This window comes from Bemisia tabaci, chromosome 4, assembly GCF_918797505.1.
Source record: "Bemisia tabaci chromosome 4, PGI_BMITA_v3".
NCBI classification, from domain to species: domain Eukaryota; kingdom Metazoa; phylum Arthropoda; class Insecta; order Hemiptera; family Aleyrodidae; genus Bemisia; species Bemisia tabaci.
Genome location: NC_092796.1, coordinates 33,844,690 through 33,865,000, shown reverse-complemented (window position 1 = coordinate 33,865,000; position 20,311 = coordinate 33,844,690). Strand labels below are relative to the sequence as shown.

Here is a 20,311-nt window from a genome sequence, read left to right as displayed (position 1 = left end):
CTTATATTTATTTTACCTTCAGACAGTACTTAAATCTCCTCCCTCCTTTACCTTTTTCGGTAATAAAAAATAATATAAAAAAAATCTATTGCCTCAAATTTCAATTTTTTTTTTGTTGCAGAATAGTAGTTCTAATAAGTCTCTACTAAATGCAAAAAAATTGGTCAAAATATCTTTGAACGTAAGAAAGATATGACTACTCAAAAATCGAAAAAATAACTAACAAACTAACTACATGCATACATACATATATACATACATATATATACACATGAATTTGAATGGCATATATTTTCGTGATCTACGACCCGTGATCGGTGCTCTTCACAAGGTCTCGGGTCTGGGTCCGACATCATGGGAGAATGCAATAGTGTATTTTCTTCGGAAAATACACTAAAAGAAGGCGATGAAGGAAGTTAGTTTTTGAATTAGACAACTTATAGAGCTCTTAATTGAAGTTATTGCAGAGTCTACGCCAAATAAGTTTACGCACTTTTAGACTGCTACAGACGATCTGCCATCTTGCCTCTCGCCTTTACTTTACATGTAACAGTGACTTCAGGCGATCTCCTCTTGCAGTCTAGAAGTGCGTAAATTATTTGGCGTGGACTCAAGGTTGTTGATATTCCCCGTATGAATATGTCATATTACATGCGCATCTATGATTTTTTTAGGAATTTAAACACTAAACTGCAAGACATTATTTTTGTATTTTATTTTGTAAGAATAACGCTTTGAAACTGTATGTGGATTTCTCCTAGATTATACCTAAGAATATGTATACTCGCAGAATTCTCTGAAATTCCTACGGAATATTCTGCTAACATAGAAGAAAAACCAAGGGAGTTTTAAAGACATTATGTTTATTAGTTTCCCCATGAACAAATAAAGTACGACAGGATGTTGGCAACGTAGCAAACGGAGGCACGCGGATTCGCACTTTAACCATCAATATTGTATTACACTTCAATATAGATCTAGACTCAAGTTGTGCTAATGGACCACTAGACAAGGCACGAATTCAAGCATTCTGATACATGTTGCTTAGTCAGAATTTCACGTAGAACACAATTCGCGCAACGAAAATGACTGAAACTAACTCCTGACGAAGATATTAAGCTTTTTATTTCACATTGGTTACGCGGATTTTGAATTGCCCGCTCACAAGAAACTCAAAGCTCTACGTGAGTCAAAGCGCGCACTACAAAAGTTTCAGCAAGCCTCTCAATCGAGCACTGTTCATTTCCCACCATGTGTTGTTCAAATGATAAGCAATTTGCTATAGCCGAGCCAAAGCGTCAAAATTGTGGTTGCCAGATTTTCATATCGCAGAGACTGTCACGATAATATTCAACGCGCGATGTGAATCACGTAGAGCATTGAGTTTTATTGAGCGGGTGGTTTGAATTCACTCATCAGGAATCATTGAATATCTTCGTAAGGAGTTGATTTCGGTAATTTTTGTTGTGCGCATCGTGTTCTACGTGAAATTGTGGTTAAAAAACATGTATCAGAATGCTTAATTCGTACCTTGTCTAGTGGTCCATTCGCGTATCATTTTGAATGAGAAGTTACATAGAAGTAGTAGAAGATTTTACGCTTCTTTTTCTTTCGGTTCATTGCTCAATATCGCGCGGAAAAAGGCGACAAGAATATAGTATAGTGCGAAAACTGAGACAGCAATGAGGAAATAGATGTCGAGGAGGTAGCACTGGTACCAGGCCAAGTCGAGACTGGCCACCCTCAGCTGCTTGGCTCCCTTGTGCCGCAACACGTACTCGATCCAGTAGATTGCCGTGTCCAGGGGAGTCATCGGCCGATCCCGGAAAAGCACCGACATCTGCTGCGCTTTTTCCCGGAAGCTGCGGAAAATCATAAAGAAAACTAAAATCAAGAAACAGTTTGAACCTTTTACTGTAAGGATGCGTCAGTACTCTGCTAGTTTGATCGTGACCAGCGGGCTTATCATTGAAATTGACAGACAAAGCCATAGACAAAGAAAGCACAGGTAGTATGGAGCGATGGTGTGGTGGTGTGGTGTACGTGCAATGCGGGAAGTATCCAGGCTTGCAGGCACTAACATGTGCTCTGCGCCGGGGCGCGGCCGTACGCGCAATGCGTGAAGTATCGATGTAGTCTTGCAGGCACTAACACCCGTTCTGCGCCGCGCGCCGTCCGCACTGTGTCTTGCGTGATTGTTCAAACTCGTAAAGTCAGAATTTTTGATTCATCAACATCTGACTCTAGATGAGGCAAGCTGCCTCACCTATAGAATCTATTGTTTAACAAACATTTAAATGGAGAAAAAACAGTGTTGCCAACTTGAAAGAATCGTCATTGGTAAATGACATGACATAGCCGTTGAATATTTTAAGAGGAATCTTTTGATGGCAACGGTCTTCTTTTTCTCGAGGGTGGGCCGTGTAGCGGACAGGGGGCGTAGCCTTCCAGTAAATCATGAACAAGGAACGTCTTTATCAAGCGCTCTAGCTAATGTTCTTTCTTACCAAAAAAATCTTTTATAAAGAAAACCTGAAATTCCGTAACAGCGTTGGGCAGTTCAGAAAGCAAGCTACCTATTCAATTTGAATTATGTCTCAGTATAAGAGTTCTCACCTTAGGTTGTTCAATATCGTCATAATTTTATTCTTTATTTGCTCAGTGCTATGAATTTCCTTGAGATCCAACCTGAGCGCAATTCCTGCCTTGACCATTTTTGCATTGTTTTGAAATTGATCCACGATCACGGGTATTCCAAGCATTGGAACCCCGAAGTAGATAGACTCCTGGGTGCTCAAATAGCCATTATGGGTCATGAACAGAACCGTATTGTTATGGCCTACAAAAAATAGAAAACAATAGCTATTAAATGATGCTCAACCCCACTGGAAAAAAAAATATGGTAGATTTTATCATACTTAGACACAATGATACTACTTTTTCTTGCTGCATTAAACGATCTAATCAAGACATCGGTTGAGGTACTCCGCCGTGCTATGGAAAAACGCCGTATGAACCTTTGATAGCTGCCAAAATTCCTCCGATTAAACATTTATATTTGGGGAAAGTCACAAGTAATGTTCTTGTAAATTTTCAAATATTTAAGATCGAATTTAAAAAAAACTTCCCTGAAAATTGTTGAAAAATTATTGATATGTTTCCCAGGAAATTCAGGTTTTATTAAAGGAAACTTGGCAACATCTGAAAGCTCATAAGGCGTTTTTCCTTCGCAATGTAGTGCATGTTTTTGTTTTGAATGACACACGCAGGAGGTATGTAATTTTAATCGAACTAGTGTATCTCTAACTTTAAAGATGCTTTTCCGAGATTGTCTTTTTCAGTGTATTTTTGACTCACAGCTCTAAATATGAGGGCCGTATACTGCCGTGCTAAGGAAGAATGCCGTATGAACATTCGAGAGTTGCCAAATTTCACTTCATAAAATATGTATTTTGGACAATATGTATGCACATTTTCCCTTTAAATTTTCAATTATTTTAGACTAAATTTCGTAAAAAATTGTCTGAAATCTTTGGATGAAAATTTTAACAATTTTTTCCAGTAAAATTAGTTTTTATCAAAGGAGATGTGGCAACGTCTGAAAGCTCATGCGGCGTTCTTCCTTAGCACGGCAGTGTAGGGAAAAACTCGGAAACTGGAATCCTGACCAATGCGTCTCCTTTCCTCACCTAAAATATCAGTTTGCGGGCACCACTTTTTCACGAGAACATTTTTGGGTAGATTTTGCAATGTTTCGTCCTCGTACTTCCACACCACTCTTTGCGGGAGTTGGCTGAACGCCTCCAGAAACAGTTGCTTCCTTTGCTGAGACATATGTTTGCTCAGAAAATTTGAGCCCAAGCTGAAAAATATTACGCCATGCTTTGCACCTTCGATGAATTCTTTCAAGTCCTGTAAATTCGAGTAAACTTAAAGGTACAATTTTTTATAGATAGTTATGTAGTTATGGTGATAAATAGGTACCTCCTCTAGACTTTTTTATTTTTGTAATATTCAGTGCTATAAGCTCGATGATTCCTCCAGTCGAAGCATACCCCCAAATCTGACGGATCTTTATTTTCTGTGGTGATCTCATTAAAATTATCAATCAAACCAAGATTTTGTGGATAGTACAACCGGTTCGTTCAATCATGGAGCAAACAGAACCGTATAGCTCTTACAATGATCGGTTCTGTTGTCGGGCCGAACGTTTCTTGACATTTGCCACTAGTATGATACACATTTTTAGACACAATGGCCGGGACCGAAACGGTGTGCTGAAAAATGTCTTGTTACGGAGGGCGGGCGGTCATTATTTGTTTTCGGCCAAGATTCCAAAGTTGTTGAATTTCAAATTTCGCCCCACTGCTCTACCAGTGGGAGCCGCCGAAAGCCAAGTTCTGGCCAAATGGGTCGGGAAGAGCCATTGTTTGAAACTCACTTTTGAGTACTAGGAGGCGTGTGGCGCATCAAGCCCGATTTTTAGGTGCCATTGAAGATTTTTAAGGGGCCAAATTGACTTTTTGCCTATATATTTCGGTGCATTTAGTGAAAAGTTAGAAAAAAGATATTTTCGTAATGGAACTAGTAAGTAGCTGTAATTTGGGGAAAACAAAAGCACCAAGAATGAAATCGTGAAGAATAGAAAAAGCAAGCTTTCACTTGTAGTGCTGAAAATTCTGAGTTTTTTCAATTCAAATAGATTTGTTTTTCTTTCTTTATGTGACTTCCTGTGAAAATCCAGATTATTAGAAGGCACTTTTTAGGGGCCGCGTTGGCGCAGACCCTTCATTGTTTAAGCGCCATGGCCGATTTTCTAGGCGCATTTGGCGCGTTGGCGCCTGTGAGTTTCGAACACTGGGAAGAGCATACCTGTGTTTCCCGTACCTCGGCCCGTTCCCACGTAGATCCCAAAATACAATTCCCTCACCAAAAAATCACCCTTTAAAGAATAATACCCCTTTGAAACCTACATCGGGCAAAGCCTTGGCCGGTTTGATGTGGAGTCCGGCAACATCTACGACAGCAGGGACGTTCGGCCTCGGGAGGGAAATGCTGAAATGGTCATCGGTCAACATCAACGAGATCTCCCGTTCGAGGTCCGCGATTTTCGGCTCGGAGAACCCGAAAAACGCATCGGATATCCGGTCCACGGCGGGCAGGTACAGATACCGGCGCCAGAAACTATTGTACTGGTAGTAGAGCCAGTTCGTGAGCCGCTCGTTGAACTTCATGCGGTCTCCAAACCCGGTCGCGAAATGGGGCACGTAGGCCGGGTTGTAAAAATTGCCCAAGTTGTAGGGTTGGATCGTGAAGAAGGCTGAGTAGGCCACGATCGGAGGGTGTCCGAAGACGTGGGCGTATTTCAGGAAACACTCCGAGCAACCTGGAAATTCAAATCCCTAGCGTGAAAATCAGGGAAAATCAGGGACGAAGTGACGCTCCACTGGTATCTTGCCAATGGAATCTTTTACTTTCTGGACTCTAGCATCTTTACCATTTAACTGTTGACCTACCCACCATGTCGATGGTTAACAACGTGTTGAAACTTTCGTTTTGCAAACAAACCAAAGTTTTTTTGTTTGTTTGTTTGTGGCTCCTATTATTTTTTATTTAGTAACTTAGGAATCTACAGTCATCTACAGACATGACTTTCAACACAGAGATTATTTCAGTGTCAGTAGACATCAGGAGGATTTTGGCACATCCATGCTCCGGCATGGCAAATTTTCAGGGATTAAGGTCGAGTAGAACCTGTTTCAGCAGATACCCGTCAGCCCCGTGAAAATTTGTCGCCATCACCGGGTGTTCGAAACCGGGACCCTAGTAGCAGAACAAATTTTTGTTTTTCTAAAAAAAGTATAAAAAAAACATATCTGTTATCTAAATGATTTTTTTATATAAAAAATGTGTAACGCTTATATAAAAAAAAATCAAAGTTCAGACCTGACCGTAATATATGAAAAATGATAAAAGCTAGATAAGGTAATTTTTTTTTATACACACATTTTTTATTTTTTTATATAACGCATGCATACGAAAGTGTTAAAAGTGAACATTTTTATGTAACGATTATATAAAAAAATAGGTCATCATTTTCGTGAGCTTTACGCGAATTAGAGGAATTTTTAGTATGTTCGCAAAAAGCTCACGAAAATTATTACATTTTTTAATATAATGATTACATAAAAATGTTCACTTTTAACATTTCGTATGCATGCATTATATAAAAAAAATTAACTTTCGTACATAATATTTATCTTTTCCTTCTGTGGTTTTGCTACTAGGGGACCTATCGGTCTAGAGTCAGACAAGTTGAACCAAAGTTTGGGAATCTTGTTTAAGCTCATGACATCAACCAAAGCTCATCATTCATCTAGTAAATAGATTAACAGCCAAAAACATGGTGATAAAGCACGGAACCGCTATTATCTCAGTTTGCGACGTCGGAGACTTCTCATCTTGTCATACTTTATTTTTCCCTTGGAAATACGTCCACTTAATTTTTTTTTTCAAGTTCCTTGATTCTTCTTCTTTGGTAGCAGAATATTCTGTATGAATATCAAGTTGTAAAGTTGACTAGCTCTTCCTCGGAAACATAAAGCAGGAATGAAGATTTTGAGACACCACAAAAGAGATACGTGGTTTTGTGCTTGAGCCATGCATCGAAATAATTCTTAAGGATAGCTACAATAAGATCCTTTTTCAGGCGTCAACAGAATCTTGAATAATATTTTTCCTCTGTCGGGAAGTAAGGCAGAAGTACTGAGATTCGCGTTTTCGGCCTTAAGAATTGACACTGTATCCCGTTATCCGCGAATTTAACCGTTATGGCTGAGGACCGCTTTTCGCATACAGTTATTTTTTCCAAGTACTTTGACCGATTGAACAAAAAAAGAGGCTGTAACTTTTTTATTAACTCGAGAAGATATATTCCAGAGCTCATTACTTACCGATGTCGAATAAAATGAGGTCGAATTTGTGATCTCTATGATCCCTGTGAAACTTCTTGTTCCCGGGGGAGAATAGAAGAGTTTGGCATGTGGCCGTGGAGAATTCTGTATACATCCTGAAATAATCTAAAAGCCCCTCCGACGATGGCATCTCCTCCAAATTTATATTGAATAATTTATCATCGTAACCGCCCTCGAGATAGATCGTTGTTATGTTTCGGATCGCACGCTTTTCCCTGTCTGGAGACAGAACGACCAGCTGTGAAGGTAAAAAAAGTATTGGAAAAATAGGAATTATTCGTTCTAAGAATATGAGAGACATGCAGATATGGAAAACGTTAAGGAAACTAGTCCTAAACTTAATAAGAGTTTTACAAGAGATTCATGTATCATATTGTAGAACTATTGTCGAACTATTGTTGAACTACATGTCGGTCCTTATTGAACTTCGATCTTTTTTGGTTCAGGTCTGTGGCGTGGCGAGCTTTGCGATGATACATTGATTGATCTGTCATTAAAACCTATGGATAAGGATCGAAAAATAGGATGTTGGCAACGAATTCCTTAATAATCGAGTCTTTACCACAATTTCAATCGGGGAAATATCGATAATCGATCATTCACGCCTCGCCACCGAAGTTTTTGGTCAAAGAAATCGAGCACTGATTCAGCCCACCAAAATTCGTTTCTTGAGTCCCAGAACTTCGATCTTCTAAACCGGAATAGTTCGGTATTCAATATGAACTAAAGTTTAATACTTTATTCTATCGAGATTATACTCTGAGTGTAGATAGAGACGCGCTCAAAATGGAAAAGAGCGACTCGAATGATAGAATCAGGTGAGAGGGAATCATAAACCACCTGAGGCTCATTTAAATTTCATAACAATCAGATTAAGGTTTTCCTGTATAAGAACACGCGTAGATACATAACGTAACAAAACATAAAAGTCGCTCCTACAACGCACTGGGCCGTTCTGCGACACCCAAACGCCACATGTACCTCCTCAACGTCAACGTGACGGAATATTGGTAAATCTGGAATTCAACATTTTTTTTGAAAATTAGAAATGTTTCGCCATTTCCCCTCCCCCTTCTTTTTTTTCAAAATCATACTCACCTCGTGTCCTCTAGCGGCAAGTGCGCTGGTAATGGCACTTGTAAAAATTGCATGACTGTGAGAAGAAACTGTAGCCAAGACTAGAATCTTAGCCGCTTTGATATTTTGAGTGTAGAAAATCAGTAAAATGGTGCATATCAGTGACCACCTCATCTGTAACAAAATCATCATCGGGTAATAAAGGATTTTCAAATTAATGAAATTTTGACCCATTTTGAGGTTTTTAATGGATTCTTAGATTGAATTTCCTTGTGTATAACGCGATTTAATTTTTCTCACGCGATGACTTACTTCTTAATCTCCGTGGTTTTTACGCAATCAGTAATATTACTGGTTACATCTCCTACAGATCTCCGAATTTCGTATACAGCACTATTGATCAATAATTTATCACCATTCTTCTAATACGTATGAAAATTGGAAGGATTGTCGCAAACTTGTTTAATATTGTCGCTTGGACTCTAACTATTACACGCTCGTGTAAGAAAAATAAATATATTAACCGAATGAATGGTAGATCATGTTTTCAACCAAGTACTGTAATAAATGTCTGAGCAGATATTTGAATCTTGAAGTCTATTTTATGGGAAGTGGATTTTAAGATGCAGTTGGGAAACGTGGTTTCCAAGAAGTGTTTAAAGTTTGAATCTGCCATGGCTGGAGTATATAATCGCTTGATTGTAATGCAGCTTGACCCTCTATTGGATTGAGCTACACCAGCAACTTATTTTTTAGAATAATAGAGAAAGGTTTCCGACGACATTTTAAAACCAGATTTTTCAACCCGACTCGGCAAACATTTATCTAATAGAAAATGTTTCCCCCATGGATTAAAGCCCCTTCTCCTCGAGCCACATATCGATGACCAAATCGCAAAACAATTGGATTGCATTTTGCAAAAAGGAACCACTAGCATTGCAATGATGCTAAGATTGTGCAACTTCATCTTTTGCAATAAAATTGCGGAAATCGTGAAAAACTATGAAATTTAGATGGTAATTTTTGTCTTAAATTTACAGTTTTTAGCGAATAAAATAGAAACTATTAATGAATAATCGAGTTTTTCCTCCAAAACCAAAGAAGTTGCACAATTTTAGCAACATTGCAATGCTATAGTGGTTCCGTTTTGCAAAATGCAATCCATTGATTTCCATCGCGGTGTTCCTAAAAGTTCCACTATATTACTGATTTTTCGAAGATCAACAAGCCAACCGTATGGCTTGAAATTTACACAGTATATATTTTACTAACAGCGAAAAGCAATCAAGGATATTTTTGAGACTTTAAATTGACTAATTTTTCAAAGAGAAAATAAGGCATGACAGGAATTCTGCAACGTCGCAAACGGAAACACGTGGTCTCGCACTTTGGCCATCGACACGCAGTTTATGTACATTCGGACTAAAATGTCTGAAATAGCATAGAATAATTTGAGTACGTACTTGATTAAAGTTCCAGGTACTTGTTGTTAGTCCGATCGATTTTCCAACGATGTTTTTATCACTTATCGGTCAGTAGGTGCTGCCTTCTTCCGTGATAGATCAAAGTAAACTGAGTCACGCTCAATAATAGACTCCGGACGAGTGCTGCATACAATTAAATTAATTATAAATAAAAACACTATTTATCTGTATCACAGTTCCTTCGCATTAATGAGATGTTGCTGAATGCATAAATGGAGACGCAAAACCAATGCCCAACCGCGCAACCGCACACAAACGATCCACAATCTGTTAAATTTTATTCAACAATATTTATAAATCACCGTTAAATATAAACCCAAAAATAGTATTTGAAATTTTTTTAAACTCATAATTGCAACTCGTCATTTGCTGGTGTTCCGCGAAAAGGAACGCGTTTTCTTTAAAAACCCATTGAACCGGGACGTCAGTCCCATCGGGTGGAGGAAAGTGACAACCGTGGATCTCCATCGGCGATTTGACTCGATGAAGTAGCAAAAGTTCATCTTTATTTCTTAAGAAGATCGTCGGTGGCGGATTGATCTAAAAACTGCTCAACGATTGTATAGTTCGGGTTCCGAATCGCTATCAATCCACCTGTGTTCTTTTCTTATAGTTACATTGCATATAAATTTCCCTTATGTTTTTATTTTATTCTCTCGGATTGCATAATTTAATCCTCATTCCATCAATGAAGAGAATTCCCTTTACTTTTTATTTTTTCCTTTTTCGTAGCATCTGTGTCAATTTACAATTATTATTTAATTGATTTAATCAATGGGTTAAGACTAAGAAGTCTTGCCTCAATGTTAAGCGGCGGCTCATACATGTTTTTAATTTTTTGTTTTTTTTCCATCGGCGGTTGAAAAAGGGCATGTTAATCCCGAAACGCCCCGTTCAAATTGTTTTATTCACAGCCTGTACCCCGTTTTTAGCTTTTATTTCTCCCAAATGTAATTGGGCTGCTTAAATTGTTACGTGTGCTTTACGTAAGCAGATGCTCCGTATTCATAGTACTTACTTGTCATAAAGTTTTACAGTAATGTTTAACTGATTACCGTGAAGCGTTATTAACAAACAGTCCGCCTTTAGTTAGGTCAACGCCTAGATACAACTATACATGCCCAATGGATGCGCGTGTTGCTGATCGAAAAACTGAAGGCGTTTTAACTTCGTGTGCCCGCGGCCGGCTGTTGTACACGGCGCGGCATCCAGCGGCCTTGACGTGGTGTCCCTTTAAAAGTCTTCACGGGATGATGTTCCGATGAACTGTTCGACCCCTCTTGTCACATTTCCTGTGTTGATGCACTATCCTCCCAATCTCGGTAATATTTTTACTGCACTGAGAAAAAAATTTCGGTCTTATGAACGGTGAGTACGGTGTTCAATATCAGCCGTACTGTTCAGTTCATTTGACGGAATTCTCGTTTCTCGGAAATGTATCCTCGGTTCATGCAACCGAACTTTTCCCACTGTTCAGTTTGGTTTGAGCGCTTGGTACCTTAACCGAGGATACGGTTTCCCAGAACTGAGAGAGAGGTCATATGAACCGAGCAGTACGGCCGATATTGAACACCGAACTTTACGGTTTACCTAACCGATTTTTTTTTCACAGTTTGTGGTTTTTTTATTCGGCTGTATGGAGAATATGTTGATAATAATCTAGCCGACTACTAATTATTGTAATTGGACTACGTGCTGCAATTGGGAAGTACAATTTCTGGCTCAGCTTAAAAACAACGCATGTATCATCAGTTCCCCTATAGACGTACAAGTTTTTACGAATGAGCCAAACATTTTAGTTCCTAATTTTCAAAATGTAATCCATTTGATACCTTTTAGATTTGCCTTATAAATTAAATTTTTGACAGCATTTTAGATTGTATGTATATTCGTAATCAAATTCCGGCGATTACAGTTTTGATAAGCAGGAAGTTCTAAGTAACAGATTACAGCGTAAACTACTAAGACTTTTTTCTCGCTGTTTAGTGTTCTTTTCTTTTCTATTCTTTCTTTTTTTCTTATCCTACCTGTATTCTTCCAATTATTTGCATGGGACTTTGATAAAAGAGGAAGAGTGTTGTGATGCACCTTTTCTAGTAGTCTCCCTCGGAGAGGTCATTTTGCCAGAGAAGTTCACACGCCCAATAACGCCCATGAATTTTACCCATTAGCGTGGATTTATGCACGCACATAATCGAAGTGGGAAATAATTTAACCGACTTTTTAGTCACCAAGTAGTTACATACCATGCACCATCGCTGATAAAAACTCCGAGAAGGTGTAGAATTCAATGAAAAAGAGGTTATATTGGTAGCATTTTATTGCACACATTTTAATTTTTCTTGATCGAAACTCAACATTTTGAAAACTTATATCAGCAACCGTGTTGAGTTAATTACACAATAGATATAACTGATTCCAAATTGAAAAGTTCATCGAAGATTGCAAGAGATGACAATCATAATTTTTTTCGTTCTATCTTTGGAGATCCCTCCGTTTTAATTATCAGATCTACCAATTTCGCAAGAGCAATGTACAATGTGTAAAATGCTATCAATATAGCAAGATAGACATCCAGAAGATAATACTGAAACCAGTGTAGGTCCAACCCCGCAAGCTTTAGGTGATTTGCCCCCTTATGCCTCAGCACGTATTCTATCCAGTAGATGGCCGTATCTAAAGGTGGCATCGGTCGATCTCTGAAAAAAGCTGATAATTTGTGTGCGTTCTGTTTATAACTGTAACAAATTAAAGGATGTAATTAGATTACGCGCACCTATACACGATATACCTATACACGATAGATATGCTTTCCAGTGGCGTGGCGTGAATTGCGATGTATCGATTGTTCTGCCATTTAAACTCATGGTAAAGAATCGATTATTAAGGTGTTCGCTGCGAACACCCTGAAAATCGATCCTTTTCCATAGGTTTAAATGGAATAACAATCGATACATCGTAAAGCACGCCACGCCACTGATGCTTTCCACGAACTCTAGTGACCTGTCAGAGATTTCTGGGGTTATCTGACAGACAGTGCTCAACGTTATTTTCTAGGCATTTTTATCATGTGAGATTTAATGTGTGATACACTTGTAGCAATTGTTTACAACAACCCTACACCTAAGGGAACTGGATGGGAGGATCACCATTCACCATTGAAATTACGTAATTTTTAGGGGGGGGGGGGGTCTGGAAGTATGTGACATGTAGGTGACAGAAGAGTGGGAGGGGTAAAAAAAAGTCGGGGAAAATGGGTGACATATTTTATGGACGGCCCCTAGAAGTCATTTTTCCCGGTTTAAATTATTTCCATGTTGCACGTTTCTTTGTGACAGGGTCTCACATTGAGGTTTTTTATGTGATTTTTCAGCATTGTCCAATATAATCCTTTCAGCTTTTCAGACCTCTTACACTGACATCCATCGAAAAATGTAGCCATCACTTTTAGGTATCCATCGTCAGTACTTTTATTTATATAGTACTTATATTTGATTTTATTGAGATAATATATGAGATATTTTTATCCATCATTCAGTTAAATTTGCAGTGAATTAAGAGAACCGCCGCCGGTTGCTAATCCAGAATGGCATTTATCAATGGTGCAAGTGAATGTAAAATGAGGAATACCTAGAGAGAAACATGGGAGGTGACGAGAAAAGAAGAAGGGACAATGAGAGTGGCTATTCTTTTTCTCTTATAAATAAACAGCTAATGTGTAGAATTTTAGGAGCCAATAAATTTGAGACTTCAAAAAGATAGTATGTACCTGGGATTTTCTATTAATATTTTTATCTTATCGAGTATTTGTTGAGAATTATGAATCTTATTCAAATCCAAGCTCAGCCCGATTCCCTTCTTGAATACGCGTACACTGTTCTTGAACTGGTCTAGGATTAACGGGATGCCCAGCATAGGAACTCCGAAATGAACTGACTCTTGAGTGCTCAGGTATCCATTATGCGTTATAAATAAGACTGTATTGTTATGAGCTGTAAGAGAAAAATACAAGTAAAGTACCCATCGTAATACGTTTGAAAAAATACCAACAAAACTGAAAAGGAAGAAAGAGAAAAATTAGAAAAAAATTTGGCAACGCCTTAAGTTGCATATGGTGTTTTTCCTTAGCATGGCAGTACAAAGGGCGCGCATTGCAAAATTAAGCTCCTTAGTTGGGTAAGATAGAAACTAAGCCAAAGGTCAACGCTAAATATTAACTAGCGCTGATCGATGAGCAACTTGTTAGTAGAGCATATACTTTTCTTGACGTTGATCGATGAATTTCGGTGTGAGCTCTAGGCAAGTTGGTGTTACCTCGGTCGGATTTTTAAACTAATCCCTCGATATTTTGGCCACGTGAATTTGAGCGAGTACTTACTAATATAATTTGTACACTAAATGGAAGATAGGAAAGCAAGGTCTCTAATAAAACATATGTCTTCAGAAAAAGGTCTCATAAAAAAAAAAACAATTTTCGCAGGAATTCAAACCATCTACTGCAATTGAATCGATTGAGACAATAATCGCCAATCGGAGAATGCTTTCTTTTATGATTAAGCAATTTTAGATTGTTCGAAACAAAGTTACTCGAGTGTGACTTAGGAGGCTTAAATGCGTGCAATCAGGTTTTAGTCAGATTCTTACCTAAAATATCTGTTTGAGGAAGCCACTTCCGTAACATAACATTTTGAGGAATATTAGACAAAGTGTCATCTTCGTATTTCCAGAGAACTCTTTGCTGAAGTTGAGCGAAAGCATCCAGAAACATCCTTTTCTTCCCCTCCTCCATGCGATTGCTAAAAAAGTTAGATCCTAAACTGAAATATATGACGCCGTGCCTCGCTTCGGAAATGAATTTTTCAATATCCTGTAACACAACATTTTTCAGTTTAGATTGAGTCATAGATTATGGTACTTCGAAATGTGAGATCATATAATTCTCGTAAAGCATACAACGTTTGAACATCACTAATCAAGATGCACATAATTCTTGTCTAATCAGGGATGCAATATGTCATGTGGCTTCTATAAGATATGTGGGATTATGGACTCAGGCTACTGTTTAGTCTTCGGCGTCTTAGTACACACTGAGTGACTGAGTCAGTCAGTCAGTAGGACAGTAGGATACCTAAAGTACACACTGAATATATTATGATTACGATAGAAAATGTTTGGGTACCGACTACTCTGAACTTCTCTCTAAGAAAAACGCAAGGAGCCAAAAAATGTAACCAAGGGTTTGGCTTTTATACGCTTCTAAACAGCAATAACCAGCAACTTATGCACGGAAAAAACAACTTCGGCTCTCATGAAACTCTGAAGTTTCCAGTTCAGGTAACTGACATTTTTGGTCAAACGGACCAAATTTCAGTTCAGGTAACCAAAGTTTTGCATCCCTAGGCGCATATTATTACTGAAGACTTCAGTTATTGGAACCGACAACTTTAGTTTTTCATATGAAGTGAGGTTCATGGTCGTTTTCATTGTCGTTCCTCATACAACCCCTTTCCTGCACTAAAAAAAATAGTAGAGCCGTAGAGACAAGATAAACTTGTTAAACCTGCCTTGTCTCAGGAACAAGACTTTTAGTCTCAATAAAATATGAAAATTCTCCAGAGTGTAATTTTGAAAAATCCCAACATTTTTGTATCAAAGACGGTAAATATTTATGTTTTAGCTTTTCGGAAAATTGTCTTCCAACTGTTCTTTAACTTAAAATAGAGCAGCTGAGGAAAAAAATGAGGCTCAGCAATTCTTTTTTGGGGTGATGGATGCGGATGCCGCCTATTTTTACCAACCTTGGGCAAAGGCTTAACCGGTTTAATATGGAGTCCGGCAACCGGGATCACAGACGGAGCTAAGGGCGTTGGCTGTGTCATAGTGAAATGATCGTTGACCAATACTAGTGAAAGTCTCGTATCCAGTTCTTCGATTCTCGGCTCCACGATACCGAAAAATTCTTCGGACATTTTCTCCAAAATAGGGAACATCCAATAATGTCGCTTCAAGTCGTAATACTTGTACTGGAACCAGTTGATGAGCCTCTCCCAAAAATTCATCCCTGTATTTAGCAATAATTTTCAGTTAGGATCACAATACTTTGCAGCAGGTGGTTTTTAAGCTAAAAAAATACACGTTACGATATGATTGAATACGTAGTTGTTTGATTCCTTCTTCTCGTAGGGAAATGAGTAATAAAAAACTGAGATAAAAAGTCTGGCTGTTCACATGATTAAAAGTTTTTTTTTGTTCTTTGAACATAACCGGACCTCAACAAATTGCGTGGATTTATCAATTTTTTCAATGATAGTGGGCGGCTTTCGGCTATGCGGGACTTTTCTCTCGCTACGTTTCAAAATGATTGCTCTCAACTTTCAGAAAAAAGTTGAATAAACTTGCAAGTTTCATAATCGTGACAAAAAGAAGACAAATTGGCATTATGTTTACAATGGCTTCACAGACATTTCTCTCAGGGAAAAAGGTCTTTCACATCCAGGAAACAGAATAATTGTGCCAATTAACATTAAATTTAAAACGTTCAATCAATACAATATCGCTTTCCGCTCTCATATCAGAACACATTACCATCCCAAAGGAATTATTACTGAACAAAATCAATACGTGGCAAAAGTAAACGTTTTTTCCGTATCATTAGCAGTTATTTTCTCCAGAAAATTCTTCATCGCTGAATGAACCGTCATCGACAATTATTGATCAAAATTTTTACTCAAAAAGTTTGGTTTTTTTTCCACTCGTCTCCCAATATTGCCTCTCTTAATTTGCACAAACGGGGCTCTTTACTGGGATGAACTTTTAGTTTGTCTTCGACCAAACAAAAGGAGCACCCGAAAGTTATCGTGGAAAGTTTCAACGTGGTCAAATTCAAACCTAATGTAATTTGGTACTTACTGTCCGTCAGTGTTGACATGAAGTGTGGAATGTACGCTGGGTTTTCCGAGTCACTCAAAAACATTGCGTGTCTTGAGAAAAAAGCCGTGTAACCAATGATTGGAGGGTTTCCAAAAACTTGAGCATATTTTAGAAAACACTCGGGACCAGCAACATCAGCAATAATCAAGTCAAATGTGGCATTTTTGTACCTCTTATAAAACTGTTTGTTTCCCTCTGTGAGAAAAACATGATGTTTCGTCATTGAGTGATTCCTTTTCATTTACATGCTATTTTTAATCCCATGAATATTTCTAAATTATTCACCAGTGTCTAATGTAAGAAGTAAAGGCCAACTGAAAACTATTTTACAGAGACGTCGCAGATAACTTTCGCGCCCAAAACTACGAAGATAGGAAATCTTAAGTTTCAGTAATTTTTGTGTCTTGAATTGAAAATATAGAAACATCGCAATCAATATACTAAAACTGACATTACAGTGGAAACTGTACTTCAGTATTTTTATATAACTTAACTATATTTTCAATAGAATTGCGATGACTGACGATGCGACTGCTACATTCATACATGTAGAAATGCTACTTGGCTGAGGGACCCTGAAGGAACCGATTGATTCCTTTTTGCACCAAATTTGAGGACGGCTATGTTCACGTAATGCACCAAGAATCCAGCACAAATTTCGTCAGGTTTTCTTTGAATTATGCTCCTCACTTTTGTCAACATCTGTATTCTTTTTTCCTCTTTTCTTTTTCCTTTCGACGTAAGATTTTACAGATAATTAAATAGGAGGCAACTCTCACCTGAAAATAAAAGACTACGGCAGCCCACGACGCTAAATTTCAAAATCCATTTCGTGCTGCGAATAAACGATTCAGTGGAGGAAGAATACTTAAAGTCCTCCAAGGTATCACTGGGTCGTGCTTTTCGCAGAGCAGCATAACCTCCCTCTAAATAGATGGAGGTTACGTTGGGGCTACTCCTCAGCTCATCCGCAGACAATACGACAAGCTTGATTTTTTTTTGAAACATGAGAACAAATATATGAATCAGAGAGAACGGAATCACTTTAACTCGGAAAAATGAAAATAATCAGACACACACGAAAACTGCGCAGTAGGCGAAGAAGTTAGTCTAAGAAAAATATGTTCGGTGCCGGAAGAAAAATACTTAAGGACGCACTCTAAAGGTCCAAGTTGTAACAGATGCGCCAACTTAAATGACCTTCGGGGAAATGGACTGTCTTCAATGAAATTGAGGATTTACGAGTTACCGATTTGGTGTATTTTTGTTCTCACTGATTCATGTAATGGTCATCAAAACCCTGATAAAAGTTGGCTATAGGAGCTGCGTTTCAAAACACCATAGGAGTTCTTATAACCAACTAAAGAAAACTATAGAAAATCATATAGCTGGCTGTAGAAGGCGGAGCAAATCATATAGCCGGGCTATACGAAGCTATAAAAAAGGATACAGTCGGGCTGTAGTTTCTATCGCCGGGCTTTACACTTTATCGTCATTGGCTATAAAAGGCTATAAGAAATTGTGTAGAAATTCGTGTGCTTTGGAAATCACTAAGTTTTTTACGGAACTACCTTAATGTTTACAAAACACACATTATATTTTCCTTTAAAACACATTTTTTTTTCATCAATTAAAATGAGAATAATCCATACAGAGTGTGCAAACATTTCAGAATCATGAGTTGAAAAACGCTGACTCCGCGAGATTGAATATTAGAGCCTAACACAAAGCGGAGCGGCGACGCACTGGCGCCTACAAACCTAACAGGGATACTTCACGCATTGCGCAATGCGTGAAGTATCACTGTTAGGTTTGTAGGCGCCAATGCGCGTTTTGCGCTCTCTGCCCGCCCGCCGCGCTGCAGCGTGCCACGGCGTATGAAGCAACTATTTCACACCAGAGGTATTGCACATTATCATAAGAAATTGAAGGCGCTCCAACATATTAATAATGACAGGCATCATTCAACAGTACGGAGCTTTCCTCGCAAAATATATCAAGATACTACGGCACAAAAAGAGAGCGGTAGTCCAAAAACTCACTAAGTCCTAGTATACGTATTTAGTAACGTTTAGCATAAACTTTATCGTCTGGCTAATGCTTAATCGCCATCGGCTATAAAAGGCTATAAGAAATTGTACAGCCGGCTACAGAAGCTATTGGAAATCTTACAGCCGGCTTTAAGTCTATGGTATTTTGGAACACAGATTCTACTGCCAATTTTTACCAGGGTGATAATTTTTATTCGGACAAATTTTAGTCTATGTGTGTCTCTTTGCTCAATATCCACCAAACATTGAGCCAAGGACGACTTCAGATTGCGCGTAACGATTTTCAAACAGGTAATTTACAGCGCACCTGTGGTATATTGTGAATGTGGGAGGTTTAGGAGGTCTTTAATGCAACATTTTAAAGCAGGTGTCAATTTTCAAGAGTTTTGTATCATTTTTTTTAAACATGTTGGTAGCGGTATTTAAATGCGTTATTTAAAGATTCTTCGGACTCTGATGCTCTATATTATGCAAAGCTTCGATGCAGCCTGTAGTTAGGTGTCCAAAATAATATATGATGATATAATAATGTATGAATGATGATAAGTATCCAAAAACTTGCGATATTCTTCGCTATTCCTTAAATCGAAAGTTCCGAAAGTCTTTAAAGGAAATTTTGGAAGCAATAAAGAAACTGTTTACCTTGTGTCCTCTAGTGGCTAGGGCCTCAGTTAGAACATTTGTATATAAAGCATGGCTGTGGGATAGAACTGTGCTAATGACCAGAATATCTGCAGCATCTGCTACGCAAAGCACTGTAACAAGCATGAACTTGAAACAGGCAATTGCATTCCTCTGGAATATAATAATTTACGAGGAGTGTTCAAAGACTGTCGAAAATTTAAGAAAAATGAACCTTTAAATGAAAAATTCACTGATAAGTAATATTGTGTGTATTTGTCTCTACTATAGTCTCTAACAATTTTTACACACATAGCATAATGATTTTCGAAATGATCAACATTTTCACACCCATTAAAAAGAAGAACAGAAAAAAAACTGTCAGAAGCGCAAAGAAAATTGCTTTAGGAAAGTTTGCAAAGGCAATCGAAATATGAGTGCGAAATGATGGAATTTTTACGAATGCATTATGTGAGAAAATGACCGATTGAAAAGCTCCGGAGAAAAATGCAATTTGAACAAATCAAGTTAAAAATTAAGATTCTTCAAAAAAGTATTGAACTCATGAGACAAGGACCTATGTGAAATGATATGTGCAATACCTGAGTTACGTTTAGTCCCAGTTCAAACATGATGGCAATAAACTCTTTCAGAATGCATGTGTGATGCATCTGTGCACCGAACCTGAAGTGATCCGTATGTCAGATAATTACGCACTCATCAACATTTTAAAATTAGGAAAGAAGCACACGCACTTTAATATTTTACGTCTTGGGGGCACGCCTGAGCCGATGACCGATTAAACTTTCTTTGGTTCGATTCTTGTGGCTTTTTATTCAGTAATCCCTTTGAGTACCACGCCCGAGAATACTCGGGTTGCGGCAAGCCAACGTCACAGACCACGCCCGAGTATTCTCGTGCTGCGCCTCGCGTTCGTATTTCCCGCTCTAGCTCCCAGTCACATTGAATGTTAAATTTGTTTGACGTTTCTCTGTTCTTTTACTTGTCGTGACTGCTAATTGAACATTTTAAGTATGTTGAAACAAAAGTATGCAAATCTGTTAGCTCAACATCTTATTGATGCTTTTGAAATAACATTCTGTATGTTATTCCATCATCGCACGACTGTTGAGTTAACGTCAGGTGCGGTTCATTAAATCAACAGTTCCTGAAG

The 20,311-nt window shown here is 38.2% G+C and overlaps 1 protein-coding gene across 1 annotated transcript; it reads right to left on the bottom strand.

The window, feature by feature from the left end:
- Nucleotides 1–846: 846 nt before the first annotated feature.
- LOC109037151 (uncharacterized) lies at nt 847–20,030 on the bottom strand. The gene is made up of 15 exons (XM_072299093.1): nt 19,740–20,030; nt 19,159–19,311; nt 17,245–17,452; nt 16,445–16,660; nt 15,334–15,596; nt 14,180–14,402; nt 13,305–13,527; nt 11,995–12,273; nt 9,515–9,575; nt 8,073–8,225; nt 6,954–7,212; nt 4,974–5,386; nt 3,690–3,912; nt 2,617–2,839; nt 847–1,862 (listed from the first exon to the last, which is right to left on the bottom strand). The coding sequence occupies exons 1-15, from the start codon at nt 19,806–19,808 to the stop codon at nt 1,595–1,597; spliced, it is 3,234 nt and encodes a 1,077-aa protein (XP_072155194.1). The 5' UTR covers nt 19,809–20,030; the 3' UTR covers nt 847–1,594.
- Nucleotides 20,031–20,311: the final 281 nt, after the last annotated feature.